The sequence below is a fragment of the Melopsittacus undulatus genome, chromosome 2 (genome assembly GCF_012275295.1).
Source record: "Melopsittacus undulatus isolate bMelUnd1 chromosome 2, bMelUnd1.mat.Z, whole genome shotgun sequence".
NCBI lineage: Eukaryota > Metazoa > Chordata > Aves > Psittaciformes > Psittaculidae > Melopsittacus > Melopsittacus undulatus.
Window position 1 is genome coordinate 104,586,810 of NC_047528.1, and position 19,326 is coordinate 104,606,135.

Here is a 19,326-nt window from a genome sequence, read left to right on the forward strand (position 1 = left end):
AAGCCATCACCTATCTAATACCATTCAGCTGTTATTTATTTCTGACATGTTCGTATCTGTAGAAGGCTTTCCAACTTTGCAGAGATATTTGGAGATTTCACTTATAGAATACTGTGAGACTGTCTGATCAAAGGCATACAAGTGGAAATCATTACTGTTATTTTCAGGCATGTCTTTAATCATAGATTCTCCCTATTCATTGCAATCATTGCAATTGTAAATCAGAAGTGGTTTCCTTCACCACCTGGCCACTTAATGCTCTTCTAATCTCTGCCTGTTGCCTGTACAGTGAGATTTCTCTTGCACACCCCACTTCACCTCTCTGTGAAGCAAAGATGTTCACTAATAGTTGCTATGATAGCTTCACTTTATGAGGATTTGTTTCTGCAGGCAGAGATGATATTGAACTTTTTAATTTCTCCCACTAGGAAATGAGGATAATACCTGAAGCTGTCAATGCAGGGACCATTCATGGTGCCTGACAACCTTGCTGAAATGACTGAATTATATTCCTATAAGCAGAAAGTATGATATGAGCTACAGTTACTTAAACAAGGGAACAGAGGAATTTGCACTTCTAACTACAGAAAGGAATAGCTTGTTGATGCCCTGTCTTCTTGACAATGTACATGTTTTTTGTTTGATTATGCACTGGGTCTCAGTGCTGCAGTAGCTTCAGGCCAGAAGAACTGAGGTATCTGCTTTCTGCTGTTTCTATGGGATTTGGACATCTGATACTGTGATGGAGCTGGTCTATATCCTCTCCTCGAATCAATGCACATGCAATTCTTTTTCCTCCCATCTCTCATCTGTACAGAAGTTGGGAGATGTGGCTGCTGAGGGTTCAGAGAAGCCTGTGTGAAGGGGGCCCACTAGACTAATCTGAGATCTCTGGTGGGAATCCTAGTTCTACTAGGGCCAAGGAAGTCCATCTATTGCACTCCTGGGCTACGTTTCAGAGGCTGGATCTTTTATTTCCGAAAGTTTACAAGCAAACAGGATGCAGTGGCTTTGCCCAGTAATGCAGGTCAGTCCAACCTGAAAATGGCAATAGCCGGTTTGGTTTTGAGCATAGTGATTGGGGTGCTGGAAACCATGAGAGTGCCAAGAAAATGATGTTGCCAAGTGCCTTAAGTGACAGCCAGTCTCATATGCCCTGACCAAGGAAGTGCCTTTGTTCCAGCAGCTGCAGGTACTGACTCTGTTTGCTTGTGTTTGTCTTAAGAAAGACCCCTGTGTGGTAACTGTTGCTGCTTTTATAAAGGCAAAGATGTTTCCTACTTCCCACACTAGGGGATCAGTGGCTTGGGAGGAGGGGAATGGGAGGTGGAGCCTTCCCATCTGAAATCACAAATTCTAGTCTTGGCCCAGGTCATTTGAAAGTTGTCATCACCTAGAATTTCAATCTATTTATATTTGCCCTGCATGATTAAATATTCATACCAGGATATTCTGCCATGCATGATGAGAATATTCAATGTAACCTCATTGGAAAGACTGTGTTGCAGATGTAGTCAATGTCCTGCTGTTTTCTGAAATGAATTCTGCATTTGGCAGTTGTCTAGCTTTCCTCTGATGGATGTCAGACTTGTCCCAGATGTTCACATGATTATCCCATTCCCAGAGATCAGGGGGTTTTTAAACACAGACACAAGAAGTCCTCATCTTGCCTGATAAGGTAAAGGGTGTAACATGTTAAATAGCCTTCTTACTTCCAGAGGTGGGTGATCCATTTGAGAACCAAGAAACTGCTGGGGAGCAAACCCTTTGCTAAGGATCACAGCAGAGCAGCCTCTAGCTGCAACTTGCTGATGGTTAATTTACCTGGGGCTGGCAGCCTGGTGCTTTCAACAGCCTGAACTTCACTTAAAAAAATTATAGTGATTAAGTAAACACAGCTATAATGGAAATCTTTACTCTGCATATTACAAACCAAAATGGCCATGAAGGGAGCAATTACAAAATCTCAGGACTGTGGTGAGGGAAGGAATCATTTGAATTGTGCTGTTGTTTGTTTTTGTTCATCATTTATTTCCCCTGGGAAGCCTGGCTCTGAAGCAGTCTCTGCTGCATTGAGGGATTCTTTACATTTTTGGTAACCCAGTTTTCCATCAAGTCTTGAGCAACATGGGAGGAAATATAAGGGGTTTTACATAAAATCACAAGACATGACAGACTACCTTGGGGAAGGATTCCCCATCATAAGCCCACAGCACATACTGCACATTGATTGCTCTTTCTCTGTTAGTCTTCAGTGACATGACTGATTTTACAAAGACTTGAGAGAGTTGTGAAGACAATGCAGGAGTGGCAATGTTAAAGCTGTACTAATGGGAACTGCAATGGTGGTTCAGAGACAGTGGTTGTCTTCCCTTTCTGGAGATATACTAATGGTCCTAGTGGCTCTTTTGGACTTGCTTGATTCAGAAAAATTATAGTATAAAGCAGCACCAGGCTTACAGCTTCAGCTGATTTTTTGCTGATGCTTGTTCAAGACCATAGGGAAATTAGCTGGCGGACTAGTCAGCTGTTAGTAGAAAATGGACTGAAAAATGGAGAACACAGCAAAGAAGGAGCTGGGGAATGGTGGGATGAGTGGTAATTCCTAGGTAGAAAAAAGATAGATGCAATCCAAAACTTCAATATATTTCCCAAATGTATATAATAATGCAAGTTCAAGAGAAACCAAACTGGAGATCTTTTTGTTGACTGAACAGGCTTAACCAAAGAAAGACAGTGTAGCATTTCCTTTTGAGCCCTGCTAAAGCTGCAGCTCTATCAGCATGGGCACTCAAAGATGGAGCCAAGTGATATGATAGCTAAGCAAAGCAACTGGATACTGAATGACGGTTGCTCAAGATCTTTATATGAGGAAAAACATTTCTGTTAATGGCTAGCATGTTTTAGGAATAGAGAGCAACCCACATAGACTGGAAAGAAGGAAGCAGAATGGCAATTTCTATCACATGGCTGTATGCTGGCTAAGGAAGAAAACTGCCCTGGTAACTAACCAGGCTTTCCCTTGGCTCCATGGTAAGCACACCCCAGAGAGCCACTGTGTGAAAGAGAGGACAAACTTTCTCCTTCCCAGGAGAAACACACTCAATTCAGGCACAAGGCCTCAGAGCTGAGCTAGCTGGCTGCCAAAGCAGTCTGGAACAGCAGCAAAGTGAGTGGTGTCTAGGGAAGAAGGGACCAAGTTTGCAGGAAGAGGGACAGAGGGGTGAAAGGGTTGAGTTTTGAGGGATAGGAAGAAGTTTGGCAGGGTTTTGACTGCAGGCTATGGCTATTGCGTTGGCAAGCCAACCAAAGCATGGGAACCTCAGTGTATGCACACAAAAGGAATTATTACTATTATGCTTATTCCAGGGTGATAATCAAACACACACCTGCAGGTTGGTCTGAAACTATCTCACCTGATCATCCTCACTTCTTCCAGAAGCCAATTAAGAGATGCTTAATTCCAAAAGAAGTAAGAGATTTCCCAAAGAGATGCTGCATGAAACAGAGGCTTTTCTGAGATTGGTAATAGTTGTCACTCCAGCTCTAATCATAATGAATCATGCTTGGACTCCTGGTGAGCTCGTATTTTCAGAGATGTTGGTCCTCAATCCATTCATTAATATTAATTAGCACAAAATCACATTTCATTTCCTACTTATGTGTCCAACCTGCAGCATCCTTGTGTGTCCTGTGCTAATGAACCAGATGCCTTTTACGGCTGGCACAAAATAATTAGCTAATAGTTGAAGAATGCATATCTCAAGTTAGTTAAATATTTATGCCAGAGTTTTTCCATTTTGGCTCCCAGCCCTCATCTGGGGGTTGCAGTGCAATTTAGGGAGGAGATGAGAAAGTTCTCGCAGTTGTATGCAGCAAGCTTTAATTATACATTCTCCATATGGATGTGAATGTTTGATGTTATACAGATGTTGGCAACGGATTGACCACCAGGTACTAGAGTAGAAATAGCAAACTTCAGCAAGATCAAAATCTAATTCCCTTGTTATGACTGGATGCTGCATAATGCAACAGTTACTGTTTTGCTCCTGATCCAGCCTTTTTTACTCAGAGACCTCTTCCAGGCAAGGGAACAGAAGTGGCCAGGGCTAGAGAGAAGGTACACAGGGCTTGCAAGTAACTGGAAGCAACATCTTGCCCTTCCCTAGAGCTGATTTCTGGCAGTGGGAGAGGTATATGACCTTCTGTGTCTTCAGATTTTGTTTACAACATCCCCAGATCTTTTGCTTTGTCTTCTGGATCCCTCTCATACAGTCATGTGCTGTAGCATGTAAGAGCCAGACTCCGGGCTAGGCCTCTGTAATGAAAAGCAGAATAGCCATGTTTGGAGATGCGATGATAACTCTGAGCTGTTGCATGGTGTGTTTCTGCCAAGCTGCTCTCTTGCTGTGGATGTTTGGCACAGTGCTGCATGAAGCTGCTGGGCAGAGAAGCACATTGCACTGAAAATTAGCTCCAGCAGAAACATTCAGCATCCTGCTCCAGCTGGCCACTGACAGAGGCTGGGACCACAGAGATGCTTTCAGAAAGAGCAGGGACATCCAGGGCTCCTCTGAGTTGTAGGGGATATAGGACTCCTGGTGTTGTGTGAAATCAAGGAGCATATTCCCCCTTCTGACTGCCAGTGTCATGTGGAGCTGTGTTTGTGTGTGCAATTCCCAGTGCACCTCCCACTGAAGGAGCAGAGAATGAAGCTGGCAGGCAGGGATGGTGCAGGACTATTAGCTGTATTAATCCTTGAGGATGTGCACGGAACATCTACTCTATTTTCTACTTCATACAGGAATGACATTGATATATGTGGGCCTAGTGAAGGCTGATTTTTGTTTAACTAACCTACCTCTCCCGTCTCCTGACCTTCCACTCTTACCAGTGTAGACAGGGTTTGCTTTTGCCTGCTCAAAATCTCATAACCCTCAAATTAACTGTAATGTCTTGGGCACATAATTATATTGAGCTAATCACTGGGATACCTAGGCATTTTCACCTTACTGTACTCTCAGCCAGGCTCAGTCCCTGAGCCAGATTTGGTGAGGATGCAGTTCTGCTGAACCTTTCATTCTCTGGAGCAGGTCTGGGCAAGGAAATGGTGAGGAAGGAAGGGGTAGTGTTGGCAAATGCCTGTATTAGAAGTCATACCAGGAGAAAAAGTGCTTTTGATCAGTTCTCACATGAGTGTCACACCCTCTAATCAGATGATGGCTGCCTTGTGAGCTGCACCTGGGTCATGCAAAGGAGCAGCAACCCATACCTTTTCTATTTCACCTGCAACTCTCATGCCCCTGCCTTTGAGCTTGCCTGGTTTCACAAGTAAGCAGAAATGGGATTACTCACTTGGGAGATGAAAAGACTTCTAAGAAATACTTAGGTGCTCTAGTAGGTAGTGCTGCACCCAACTAAACAAAGCCCTTCCCTTTGAGTCAGCCCATGCTTTGGTGATCCAGCCTTTACAGGGAAGGGGGTTTTTATATTTTCTTTGGGCTAAATTATGAAAACCATGAAGGATTTCTCAAGGTTCCAGTTAAATTGCAGTTTTTGCCATTCCAATCTGCTGTTCCATCTCTGCAGGCAAAAACAACTGCATTTTCCCTGCCACTCCTTCTGTGCTGTGAAATAGCTGTCATGCTCTACCCCAGAGTTAGCTGCATTGTTGCGGGGGAAGAAATGCTTTTTCTGCCCATGTACAAAAATGAATAGATAAATCTCTTGAGATGAAGAGGCAGTTATTTTGTCCTAAAGAGTGGGAAGTGGATGGAGGAAACAGAGGGGAGTCTACAGTGAGCTACAGCTTAAGATATTTATTCCTTGCAGAGGCAAACGAGAGCAGTTCCACAATTTTTCTTCTCCTAGGTCAGGAACACAGGAGTGACACCACAGTAACTCACTTCCTCCCTCCTGAGAGAAGGCAGCAGTTTAAACTTACTGTATTTAATAAGGAGGTGAGAGACAACAAAGCAACAAAATAAAAGCTCTGCCCACAACATATGGAATGTTGTGGAATGGGGAAGAGGTTAGTTAGAAGTCCAAATGCTTGAAAAGTGAAAAGCAGGAGTGTACTGGTTACAAAGCACTTACTCCAAAGTTGTCCCTGAACTCAATGGATGCACTCTCTCTTTGGTTACCTACAGCTAACATCTCTCCCTTTAAAGTTTTCTGCCATGGCAGAAAGAGCTCTTCTCTTTGCATCGCAAAGGATGCAGGCATTAGAAAGGAGGAAACTAAAGTATTTGTGGCTCAGGGGTGAGATAACCCTGCAAGGTTTGTATACTACAGTAAGTCTATCAGTAACTGGCAAGACCTTGCTCAAGAGAATGCTTGTGCTGGAGCACTCACCAGAGCGGAGAAGCAATGCACAGGAAAGGCTCTTTGGGCCTTATGAGCTATTCTCTGGATAAGGAGGTAGTTAAAGAGTAGGGAGTAGAACAACCTGGATATGCTGACAAAGCAGCTACTTGCTTTTCCATTGCTCTATAAGCTTTTGTCAAGGTGCAATATAAACATTAGCCACACTGCCCATGGCATAAGGGGCCAGGTTCTCATTTGCACTGAGGCTGATCTGTGCACGTTTCTGTTATCTATGCTCTGTGCTCAAGGGCAGAGTAGCTGATCTGCAGCCCCAGGATGCTAATGAAGAGCTGGAAGGAGGGTTTCAGTGGGATATGTGCTTTCCCTTCTCTTCTGGAAAGTGTCTCCTCTGTTCTTTGTTAAGTTGGAAAGAATAGAGCATGGAAAAAAGAGGTAAGCAGCTCTGTAGCAAAAGTTCGTTAGTAAAGAAAAAATCCTCCCTTACAGTCTGGTGAGAATAACACACGTTGCTCTAGTTACTGGGGGCACGGGTGAAAGGAGCTAGTGAGGATGCCAGAAAAAGAGTGCAGCAGGCGTCATTGCATGGCGGTGATCTACTTTTAAGTGATACCAGAAAAACCTATTAAATATATAACCTTAGTGGCCAGAAAAATGTGTTAAGTGGTTTATTCATGTAGGAAAAGCTTTATCTCATAAATATAGATAAGGGCTTTTTTTTCTTCTTCTTCTTTTGGATTTCCTATACACAAAACATATTTGGACTGTAATTTCCCTTCTGGGAAGCTCTACCTAGTTATGCTGCTTTCTGTCTGGCAGGACTGCGAGGTCCATGCTGCAAATGGGATGGCTCAGTGTGATGAGTTCTTCCTAACATGTATCCCACTACAACCTGTTCAAAGCCCCATCCTGCAAAGCTTTATGCATGTGCTGTCCTTCAGGAAGGCTGGTTGTTTCATGAGCAGACATAGGACCACTGTGTGCTGAAGGTTAAGGATAGCTGTTGTTTTTTTCAGGATGAACCTGCTGCAGGGCTTCTAGTGGCTGACCTGAAAAGGAGGGAAAGATACACAAAATATGGAGCCACAGATCCCACTTTTCTGTTTTTTTTCTTCTCTCTCTCAACATAGGCACTTTCATTTCAGGCCCTACAAAGCACCTCAGGTGGAAATACTGTTGTGGAGATTAAGTAAACCTGCTGTCCTTCAAGTTACCACCTTCCTTCCTCAACAATTTTCTTGCCTCTTTGAGAGGGTAGAACAGGACCTCTTTCAGCTCCCCAGCTTCATCTGCCAACACAAGTGTAACCCCTACCTTTATGTTGAACATGTGAACCTGTGTCTCATCTTTACATCCATCTTTAGTCCAAATTAAAATCTAATTCTGTTTCTTTGTTGTTTCTTTATAGATGGCTGTCAAAAGCTCAAGCTCATCAGTGCCCATTCTCAGCATTCTGAGCAATGCCAAGCTCAGTCCTCCCCACCTAGCATCAGCCTTTTACGGTCTCCCCATACCACATGGCTATCACTCAGGGCCACCACACATCTGGTCCTTCTACCCTGGCTGTCTTGCTGTCTTCCCATCCACACAACCTTGTCCTGTATTATGTTGCTTATGTGTGGTCTTCCCTAGCCATTTGTGTGCCAAATCACTCACTGAGACTCCTGACATCACATAACAGCCAAAGACACCCCTCAGAATGATGCTGGACTGGGTCATCCCCCTTGTGCTTGGCTTTTTGGTTCCCTCTCATTTGCCTTGACTTCCCACATCTTCACAGCTCTCCAGATGCCCTTTTCCAAATGATTTTGGAGGCATAGAAGCCTGTGTCAGCCTTCCCTTCACAGTTATTCACACAAACATGGCTGGGTTGTGCCTGTATGATCACTTTTGTCGCTGTGAACATCCACAACACATTGTTGTCATAATTTTTCACATCTCCTCTAAGTTCCTGTTGTGTGTGTCTACAAACAAGTAAACTAAATAACTGCGAATGTTAGACAGTCTTGTGGCTTAATCATGATGACTAACATTGCCTCATGGCTTCTTTATGCTCCCCTATCCACACACATCTGCTGTTGCTTTGCTTACTGATCGATAACTGTGAATCAGGGCATTTCCTCTTCCCTTCTCCACCCCAGTCCATGCCTGTTGCTCCTAGGGGCTATGACAGCTTCCAAAATCACACCGCTCCTCAGAGACAGGGCAAGGCAAGTCCTGCTGGTACAAGGCAGCTTCCTGTTATGAATGTTAAGTACCATCCCATCCATGTGAGTTGTGAAATAACATAATGACACCATGCTTGCATTATAGTGCTGTTGTATTTAACTGCTGAGGTGAAAGTAGAGCTCATAACCAAGTTGCAAAACTCCTGCCTTGCTCCTTCTCAGGCACTGTCGCTGCTCTGTGACACTCTTGCAAAACTCCCATTTTGCTGTATTTCTACCAGAGTGCTTTGGGTATTTTTTTCTGATTGTTTTTTGTCTTGGGAGTATGATGATAAAATCTGTTCTTTCCTGGTTTTGTCAAAACCTCTGAGGTGAGGTCTATCTCTGTGCACCTGCAGCCTGGTCCAAGTGCAGTGAAGGTAGTGGCAGCTCTTCCTCTTCTGGAAGGGGGGCTTGCCAGAAAAGTCATGAAATGCTGCAATGAGCATTAGTTTTTCCTACTGGGGTGGAAACTAAGGCAAAGAGGGATGCAGAAGCTAGCTGTTTGTCCTAAAGCAAGCCAGGAGGAAAGCCAAAGCTAGAGCACACAAGAATCAGGTTGACCTCTTCTGTGCTGCCAGAGTGGCTGTTGCCATCTCTGCTGTCTTCTCAGGGTGAGGTATCGTGCTGGTGAACAGGCAGCAGATGCCACTCCTTCCCCAGTTCCAGCTGCCCATTGCAGTGTTAGCTCCAGCTTAAAATGTGTGACTACAGAGGAATTCAAACATACTTAAAAAAACCCAAACCAAACAAAGCAGAGCAAATGGCTCTTCTTGAAAAGCAGCTGCTGAACTCCACTGGCTGGAACCACAAGCCTTTTTAGGGCAAGTGACGGTTCCCTTCTCCCCTGGGGAAGAAGGCTCTGCTATAGCTTATCTATCTGTCAAGGGAGGTTAGCAAGGGAATCTGGCATATGTTTCAGCTTTTCAGTATGCAGCTCTGCTCTAAATCACATTTCCATGTGGTAGCATGATTGGGATGGCTCCAGCACTGCAGATGACAACCTGTTCATGCTGGCTGGCCAGGGTGATTTAGCCAATAACAAGTCAAAGTCGGCATCCCTTGGGTATTTGTGAGGGGGCTATGAACTCAGTTCTCACCTGCTCTGCCCCTTGAGCTGTCATTTCCATCGGGGTAAAGTGGGAGTAAGACAGTACACCTAGGATTTAGTAACTGTCTGTATCAGGGCCAGCTTTAGTCACAGAGGTTGCTTTCAGGCAGCAAATTGCTGAGGAGAGCAAATCAGCAAATCAGCCTGGCAGTAAGCACTCTGCAAACCTGTTGCCTCTTCTCCTAGCTTCACCCTGTGCCCACCTCATCTTCAGTGATGCAGCTGCTGCTGGGACAGGAGGCAGATCATGGCAAAGGCCTGGGCTTCCTCATCCCCAGGGCCAGGAGTATAAGGAAGGGACAGGGTGCAGGAGGAGTGTAACACCAAACAAGCTTTCAGACATGGGAAGCTATTTTTAACTCATTCATGAGCAGCAAATATCTCATCATGTGTGGCCAAGGAGCTTTTCTCAGCACACAAGAAAACATCATTAGGAAGTGAAGAACAGGCACAAAACCATGCTGGCTGCTGAAGTTTCAAGGGCGCATTATTGGCAGGCTGAGATGAGGAGGCTGAAGAAGCCCTGTAGTATGATGGTCCCTTCACTTCCCCCAGGCATGATGCCTCTGGGATGCAAGTGGGCAAGATGGAAAGTGTCAAATTAAGGTCACTCCCTGCTGAAAACACTCCCATACTGAAACCAGTGGGTTTGTCCCCAGCACAGTTTCTATTTGCCCAGAATTTCAGGGGATGATGGTAAAGAGGGTGGGGGGAGAGGTATTCCTAGTTCTTCCAAAAGGGCTTTTGACTCCATTTTGTTCGGGGGATATAGGTTCGCTTTTCAACATGCAAGCCTGCCTGCTTTATGCTTGTAAGGGCAGTGCAGGGGTGCTTGGGCAAGCTCCTACCTATAGCTCACCGCAAGAAGAAGGGGCACTGTTTGCTCTGCCAGTGCACTAATTCACAATACCTGTCTGCAACACTAGTGCACAAAACCTGTTGCCTCCCTCAAGAGACTGGGAGCTGAACAGTTGGAGGTGTTGAATCATTTACAGTGAAGTAAAGAAGGCATTCATTGCCTGCTTATGTTGCAGGCAGGTCTCTGATTGCCTGTCCTGTGTGCTTTCAGTTCAAATTGGAAGTGAAATAGCAAAGCTGGCTGCGTTTGGGAACAGTGACCCCATGAAGGTGTGCTCCTTGGAGCAGATGAAATGCTGGGGGAGAAAGAGAACAAGGTGGTGGAGGGGATGAATCAAGGAGCAAATCTTGCAATTTAACATTCAGGAACCTTGTTAGAAGGTGAGACTCTTGGGCTTTCACTCCTGCTGTCATGAATGTGTTAGGGTTTATATAATGATTCTGCAATGCAAAATGTAAAAACAATTGTGGGAGTACAGGCATGGTGTCCTGGACTTCTCCTTCCTATATGAGGCCCAGATCATTTGATTATTACACAAAGGTGACCAACATCCACAGCAAAATATCTTCCAACCTCAGCTCCTGTCTTGCTGTTAGGCCAGTACTAAGAGAGGTATGAATTGGCTTCCATTGCAGAAATAAAGGTGTGGACTCTGAAACCTAATACATATTTCTCTCAGAGCAACAATCAAAGTGTTTATCGTAGGCAACTGGATGAAAGAAATCTCTTAAGATAAATGACAGCAGATAAATGAGAGACTGGGATTTTTTTTCCATACAGTTGCCCAGGACTGTTTAGAAAGAATTCAGACACACCCAAAGAGTCTCACATTGTTAGCTCAGTCCAGGAATTAGAGTTTCTTTCCTCAAAATGACTGTGGAAAAATGCAAAGTGCACCTGGGAGCTTGAAGTCTTGTGGCATGGGAGGCTAAAAGTGTACTTGGCACAAGTGATTTTTATTTTATTTTTACTGCTGAATCACTCAGTTTTTTGTTGGTCACCATTGAAAAAAAGGTTGGCAATGGAAATGTCCATTTGCCCATTTTTCTATGTCACTTTTTGTCCTGGGGGAAAGAAAACAAAGATAAACTGTATTCCATCAGTGATCATGAGGCCCGAAGTTAACCTTTTACTCACTTGCCTTATTCTGGCACACATTCAAAATGTGGGGAGTTCTGAATTAGCCATCAAAACAGCACAAAACTGGGAGTTGGGCTTGATTTTGGTAAGTAGGATTAGAAAGCAGAAAACCAATGTGTTCATTCCTGCTTGAACTGCAGACAGAGCCTACAGAAGCTCTGAAGGTCCCAGCAGCAGCTGCAGATCTAGCTGGCCATAAAGTAGAGCCCTCAGCAGCTTTCCAAGGAGTACCTGGGTCCTTGCCTGTGTCATCCATGCTTAATGAGTCTGGTCCTCTTGGCACTGAAGGGCAGTCTGTCCCATCATTTATGCATGCTCATGTCAGAACCAAGATGTTTTACCACTACAGTATAGAATAGTCTTATGGACTGCTTTCTGCCTGCCCTTAGCAGAGGAACAATGCAACAGCTCAACTTCACAATACACAGTATTTGAGAATTAAGCCCGGAACAGTGGAGCTCTGCATTATTCTCAAATCCCAAAGTGTGCACCAAGTTGCGCTGCTGCTCCAGCTGCATCTGGAGGGGACATGTGGGAACACTTCTGCAGTTGTCTAGCAGGGGTTTGTAGCCAGAGCTGTTACTGTCAGCCCAGCCCTCCAGCCCTCTCCCCTGCACTGGCTTTGCCCAGCCAAGGGGTGAGCAGGCAGACAGCAGGGGTGTCAGAGAAGGTGGGAGTAAGTTATGTAGCTGCCTCATCTCTGGCCTTCTTTGCCTTCAGGAAACATCTTTTGCTCTGTGTATACTCCAAAGCTTGAATCTGCCTCATGTTTCTTAGTGAGATGTTTTCCTAATGTAATTTCCCAAGCTGGTAGTGTAATGTTTTTCCTCACAGATAGATCATAACCTCAGGCAGAGTGAGACTTCAGACACGGCTACATCTATGAAAAAAATGGCATCCTCTTCTGTCAAGCAACAGTTAAAAGAAAATCTGCAAAGGGATTAGCTGCCATATACTCTGGGGCTTGCTGACAGATGTCCTGAAAATCTGGAAATGCATCGATCTATCTTTACACAGGGTTGTTTTGGGCTTTTTTTTGTTCTCCCTTTTTCTCCCTCTCTTCATCCCTCTGCCCAGGGCACACAAATGGGAATTCCTTCACAGAGCTGCCTGGGAACTGCCTTGGTGCCATGCATTAACTGGCATGCTGGTCCTGGGGTGCAATCTAGGCTGAGCTGCACTCAAAACCTTAGTCTAGTTACAGATGCCAGCTTCCCTGCAATGGCAGCACTGCTGCTTTGTGCCAGGGCACTAAGGATTTCCTCTCTGTTCCAACTGCAACCTCTCAGCTCATTCTAAAGGAGCTTAAATGTTGGCCATTAAATATAAATATCTTCTTTTTCCTCTGGGTGAAACTGATGTTCAGAACTTCACAGTGTAAATAAGGTCTGCTGAAAACGTTTTAGGCAATGTTTCAGCCAAAATAAATGGCTCTGGCCATTTCTCCCTGCTTTAGCTCTAGGTGAGTCTCTTCTTGCTTTTACAGTGTTGCAGAAGATCTTTGGCCTGATTATGGCTTTCCCCCAAGCACATCTTCAAGCTTTGAGTAGCCAGAACACCCTGAAATGTGTGGATTTTGTTGCATGATTTTGGGCAAATCACACAGGACAATTGTTTCTTAAAGTGCTTTCTGTTTCTGGACGGTTTGATTCTGATTGCTCAATCTGAAACACGCAGGTGGCCTCTGAGAGGAGGGGGATGTGGATGCACACGCATCCTCCCTGCTCCCAGCGGTACAGGATACAGCCTTTTAAACTGTTCTTCAGCTCTGGCTGGACTTGCTGCCCTCAGGTAGGAAGTTGCTCCTGCAACTGCAGTTAAACCTCCCTCTCCTCATTTTCTGGTATCTCTTTTCCTTGCACAGAGGAACAAATCACTCCTCCTGACTTGTGAAGGAATTGGGAACCTTCCTTGCTTGGTTGAGCCCAGTCCCCTTTTTGCTATACTCTGTTACCATTAGTCATGCAGGTCACTGCTTGCTCCTAAAGGCTGCAAATCTGTCTTGTGCCTTGGGCCCTCCCCTGCTTGCTGATAAGAGGAGTGGGGTAAATAGACACTGGGTCCAGTACTTGAGGGTGTGCAGTGTTTTGTCCTGAAGAAGGATCAGCATTCTTATTTCATGATATACATGTTGCTTTTCTGCCAAACCTCTTTTCTCTGAGGGCCAGACAATCATCTGACTTCACTCTTCATCCATGGCTCATGGGAAGCCTGTTCACACTGGGGAGCATTATATCTGGAGTCTGGATATTGACATCACTTTGATTTCCCAGGGCAAAGGATGTAGCTCTCACTCACAGCTGTTGTATTACAGCAGCCTCTGGCAGCCCAAAGGTTTGGAGACATCTACCCTGGCCCTTGGCTGCACAACAGCCACCCAGCCTTGCCTCTTGCTCAGGCTTCAGACACCTGCTGTTTGTGCTTCTCCTGCTAGAGAAAACAGGGCCAACAAGAATCACCTGTGACTTGATATGAGCACAGAGCAGCTCAGCAAATGACAGCATAGTGAACAATTTTCCTTTTGCCCTGAAAGCGAGCTCCACTGTCCGGCCTCTATCCTTGGCTGCTGAGGAGAGCAATGGGAAAACAAGCCTGAGCACACTTCTGGCAGTGAGGGAGCAACAAGAAAGATGATGGTGTGGGTTGTGACCTAACATGTATATCATCAGCATCACTTGAGTCACGCCCATTTGCCTCCAGCTATTGCAGCAATCCCACTGCCAAAGAGCAACCACATGGCCTGACCAAAATGATCCAGCTGCTGCTGAGGGCAGAGCTGCTGAATGATTCAGTTGTGCTGGGAGGACAAGGCAGCCCAGATCTGTCTTCCTGGAAAGCTGCTTTGCAGTAACCATGTGCTTGAAAAGATATTGTCTTTGAGGTGACTGTGGTGTTTGTTCCTGTTCAATCATGTGAATAAGCTGTGCAGATGGACAGACATCCATTGGGAGCCAGAGTCCCACCTTGAGAGCTCAAAATGCTGAAGGCAAGCCCAAGGGAGGGCAGGCTGCCTAGTTAGGGTTAGGAAAGCCACCCTGCCCAATCCTCAGTTTCCCTACTGATGCAAGAGCAAGGCTAATGTTTTCCCCAAAAGAGTGTTTGTGAAGTCCTCTGAAGAAGGGCGCTCTCATAAACGCCATGCTATTTTTATTATTGGGGTCAGAGAGGAGAACATCCGTAAAGGTGATGAAGATTTTGAAACACAGGTTCCCATTAATAGTCTTTAGGAGTTCTTATTATAATCTAATTTGACTGGAATTGGATTAGTCTTATAATGCTATAATGTCATTTCCATGGTCTTTTTGTATTTTTATTGTTACTACGCATTAATGCAATACCCTGCCAGAGCTCTGAGAAGAGGATGTCAGTTTAGTGAATTGCTGATAACATTTTTGCAGGGCATTTTTATTGCTCCTGTTGGGCTTGTGCACTGTAAAGTCACACAGCACAGGAACATCCCCTAGTCAACTTGAATTATGTTGTAACAGGCTCCACTGGTGAAAGCAATGTATTCAGAGCCAAGACACCAGGGGTGCGCTCTCAGATGGTCCCTGACCTGTGCCAGGAGCTCACCTAAATCATGCCACTGTTTTTCTCCCCCTCTTCAGCTGGAAGTGGAAATAAATTACCCCTATAGGAATGTAGTGGGTCTGTGGTCTATATCCCTGACCATCTAAAAAAGCTTCCTTGTATCATCAAGCTTTAATGATTCCTTTTCATTGAGTTTATCCTGGAAAAAAATGCTTTCTTCCTGCCTGTGTGCTGTATTTCTTAATTTGCCTTTTATTTTTCTTCTGCTATTACTTGTTTCTCTCGTTATGCATCTTTTGAAGAACTGTCTTGCATCCATTTAAAGATGCTGAAAGTTTTTATTTCAAAGTAGCCCCATGGTGGCTGCTCTGGAAATTCATGGGCCTGTCAATGAGGACTTGGAAAGAAGGCTGCACATGAACAACATAAAGCAAGCTGAGCAATATTCCAGTGGATGACGTTTCAGCCCTCAAATCATCTAAGAGAAAAGGTAAATAGACTGGTATTTTCTATTAGCTCTTATCATCACCTCTGTTTCTTTTCCAAATCTTACTTGAAGGCAGTCTTGATGTAATCAAAGCTTAAGGGCTAAAGCGTTAGTTTCATTTTCAATGCAAATGCAACACTAACCCTTTCCCTCCCGTATGTCTGTGGTTATTCTGTTCCATGGCTCCTCCATTCAAAGAACATGACAAAGCTGCAAATTAAACCTCCTACTCTGCAAATGGCACAGCTTAACACTATTAGCCCGCAGAAAGAGAATTTGCTGGGTCACTGGGAGCTGGCTACCAACGCATCTGTCACACCAGCCACCTTGGGAAGTGAGTCCATATGTTTAGACAGCCAGCTTCTGACTTCTGCTGGCTTCAGCTTCTAAGGACTTGCTATCTTTTTTAGATGGCTTGGAGCTATGGTGGTTTCTGCCTTTCTGTGACACAGGAGGGTTGGGGCTCCTGTATTTGCATCACCAAGGGGATGCACTGGGGACTCCATATGTAGACACAAGGGTCTCCTGCCAAGGGTCCTTGCAGAAATAGAGCACTAGAACGGGACCTCACGCTGCTATTGCTGTCACTTGTGGCCTCTTATTTTTGTGAGCAAACAAGCAGTGGGGGTTTTGTTAGTAAGGATGTTGGAACATCTGCGCCATGGAGAAGGTCTTTCTCATTCCTCTGCTATTTACAAACAACATAAACCCCAGTCCCCAGTGTTGCCATGTTTATACATTCCAGTGTTTCCTGGATGTACTTTCAATGAATTTCTGCCGTTGACACACTGTAATGTTGACTGCCTCAGCAGCATCCCAAGCACAGCAGTGCCTGCACATGGCGAGAGCTCACATCTGGCAACCGAGCGTGAACGCCCGCCCTGGATTCGGGTCTCGGTAACAGCGCATCGCAGAGGGACGGTCACGACTTGGTCGCAACTTGTAAAGCCCAGCTGTTATTTTTTTGTTTGCATGAGAACAAAGGAGAGCATTTATGCCATTTCCCAAGAAGCCGGGTTTCCGAGGAGCGCCCGAGGACTCTCTCTTCCCCTTAAAACAAAGGAACCCGCTTTACCCCCGTGCTCTTTCCCGAGCCCGGCTCCACCGCCCCACGCCACAGCCTGTCACAGCCACGCTTCATACTCGTCCTCGACGCCCCCATCCCAAAAGAGCCCGCGGGGTAGGAGCATCTCAGGCCCCGCTATCCCCCTCTCTCTCCCGCCGCCCGGGGTAAGGAGGGGGGAGCGGTCGGTGGCGGCGGGGCGGGCCAGGGGAGGAGTTAGTCTGCGCGGAGGAAGCGCCGGGCACCCCGCGGCGGCGGCAGCGCCGGGCGGGCGGTGGGGCGGGCAGGTGAGGGCGGCGTGCCGTGGGCACAGCTCCCCGCTTATTGTTGTAACTTTTCGGGGTGGGGTTTTCTGTTGCTGCTCTGTGCGCACAACCCTCCTCTCATCCGGTATTTATTGTTTTTCGGACCAGACTCGCTTTCTCCCCTTCCCCCGCCTCTCCCCAGGGAACTGTCGGCGCGGAGCGGGGAGGGGAGGCGCGGCGGCCGCCTCGCTGTGGGGGCGATGCCCCCGCCTGCCTTGGCGCCTCCCCGTGCCGGCCCCGCCGCCTTCCCTTTGTGCCACCGGGCCCGGCGCGACGCCTGTCCCGGGAGCCGGCGCCCCGCGGCTCCCCGCGGAGGGAGGTAAGGGAGGCTGCCGCCCCGCTTCCCGGCAGCCATGCGGACCATGAGACCGCAGCTCGCCTCCCTCCTCCTGCTCGGTAAGTGGCGGGAGGCGGAGGGGGAGGGATGGGACGGGACGGGACGGGGCCCCCCCGAGCGGGGCGGGTGTCCTACCTCGCAGGGCTTCCCGGAGGGTCACCCCTGCCGAAAATACCCAACACCTCCCCGGAGTTGTCACTGCCCGCTGCGTTCCTGCAGTCGGAGGGAGGAGGGGGAATGAATAAATAAATATATATTTAAATATATAAATAAAATAAGTCGGTGTTTCTGCTTCACCTGCGACACCCCCGTAACCATCCCCCGCCGAGCCCCGGGGAGCGGTGCAGCGTCCGGCCGGAGCTGGCGGCTGGGCCGTGGGAGTGTCGGGGTCGAGCAGGGCAGGGCACGGCACCTCCAGCGCTCCGAGCTCCGACATCACCTTAGGACGCTGAGCAGCCACCGGGGCTGCTCCGTGAGGGGATCAGGAATCGGCGGCTCGGAAGGGCACGATAAGGGTCGGGAGTCCCGGGTAGGTCTTGAGCTTGCACAGTGAAGGCAGAGGAAGTGCCTGGGGGTAAGGTAGGCTGCGGAAACAAAGTCCTCGGCTCTCGAAGACTACGTGTAAATGTCGAGGGAAGGCAGTCCCTGCTGTCGTAAAATGCAGTTTGAGTGCTTTGTGCTGTCTCGCCGAACTCCTCCTGCAGTCTCTTTCTGCCAGCGTTTTGTACCCTGTGAACCGTTAAACGTGTGTCTTCGTCCCATCCCATAAGTACCTGCCGAGGAGGTGACTGTAGACAGTTCTGTAAAGTACTCTGGAAGGGACCCCGTTGCTGGGTGAGAGGTGCTGTAGCAATGCAAGATCCCTTCCTACAAATTTGGGAAAAGCAGAATAGAAGGCAATTAAAATGTCTCTTAAATCTCTTGCAGCAGCCCATGTGTCTGGTTTAGGATTGAGGAGTTGATAGGAACGTTTGTGGTAAATACAGTGCAGAACCGTCACACTGCTTTCTGCCTGTGTATGTACAGAGCAGCTTTGGAGTTGTTTTGGTTTGCAATTCATTGGTAAGATTTTCTGCTGCCATTAATGCTATTGAGGGAAGAAGAGGAAGGCTGCTGTTGGACTGTCTGAAGAATTGTCACATACCTGCTCTGCCAATTTGGAAACAACATCTTCACTTGAATTGCAACGTGCTTCTATGTCTCTAATTTGCATGTGTGGTTTTTCATGCTGTCTGTCTTTAGGAAGAGAGAGAGAGATGACTCTTTGAAATGGTTTTGGAGAAGGTTCAAAGTTCCCTTAATCAGTAGCTTTCTTCCTTGGCTTCCCTGAAAAAAGCTATCTGAAAGCTAAGTTTATCCAGGATGATTTAGCTTCATGAGTGCAAGTGGTCTGTTGTAGCCCACAAGATGGGTGTAGATGAATGGGAGTCGCTTGCTGCCTTGGCTTTGTGTGCTCAGTCTCTCTTGTTGAAGAACAATTATATCGTTGTGGATTAAGTCTTCCTAATATGGAAGGAGTGAGCGAGGGGCTCGTTTCCTTTACGCTGCTCCGAAGCTGATGCAGCAGCATAGCAGCAGAGGGCATCCATCGTCCTGCTGAAGGCTTCCTCCAGCGGTACAGAAGTGGGACTGGCCAGGCCTGGGCTGGACACCCTGTGTCTGTGCTAACACCACTGCCAGACCAGCTGCCAAGGCTGCCCTGACTCGCTGAGAGCAGGCGCTGGCTTTCTGGGTTTTACCTAAAGCTGGCTCTGGTGTGCCTTTGCCCTCCCTGGGTTGGGGGTGAACTGCGAGGTGCCTTCTGTCACTTGAAGAATTGGTACCTAAATCCCTAGTTCATAAAAACATTGTGCTGGCCTCCTTGTGTCAAATGTGGGATTGTTGTTAATGGTAGGAAGCATACCATGTGCATGCTTGGAGTTAGTTTTCTTATGGTATTTTTCACCTGGGTTTCTTGAGACA

The 19,326-nt window shown here is 46.7% G+C and overlaps 1 protein-coding gene across 2 annotated transcripts in view; it reads left to right on the plus strand.

The window, feature by feature from the left end:
* Positions 1–17,006: 17,006 nt before the first annotated feature.
* Positions 17,007–19,326, plus strand: part of LOC101870424 (immunoglobulin superfamily member 3) — a 103,305-nt gene continuing 100,985 nt past the window's right edge. For both annotated transcript variants that reach the window (XM_034060225.1, XM_034060226.1), the window contains exon 1: positions 17,007–17,423. In XM_034060225.1, the coding sequence (XP_033916116.1) occupies positions 17,381–17,423 (43 nt within the window). In that variant the 5' untranslated portion in view covers positions 17,007–17,380. The remainder of the gene's footprint in view (positions 17,424–19,326) is intronic.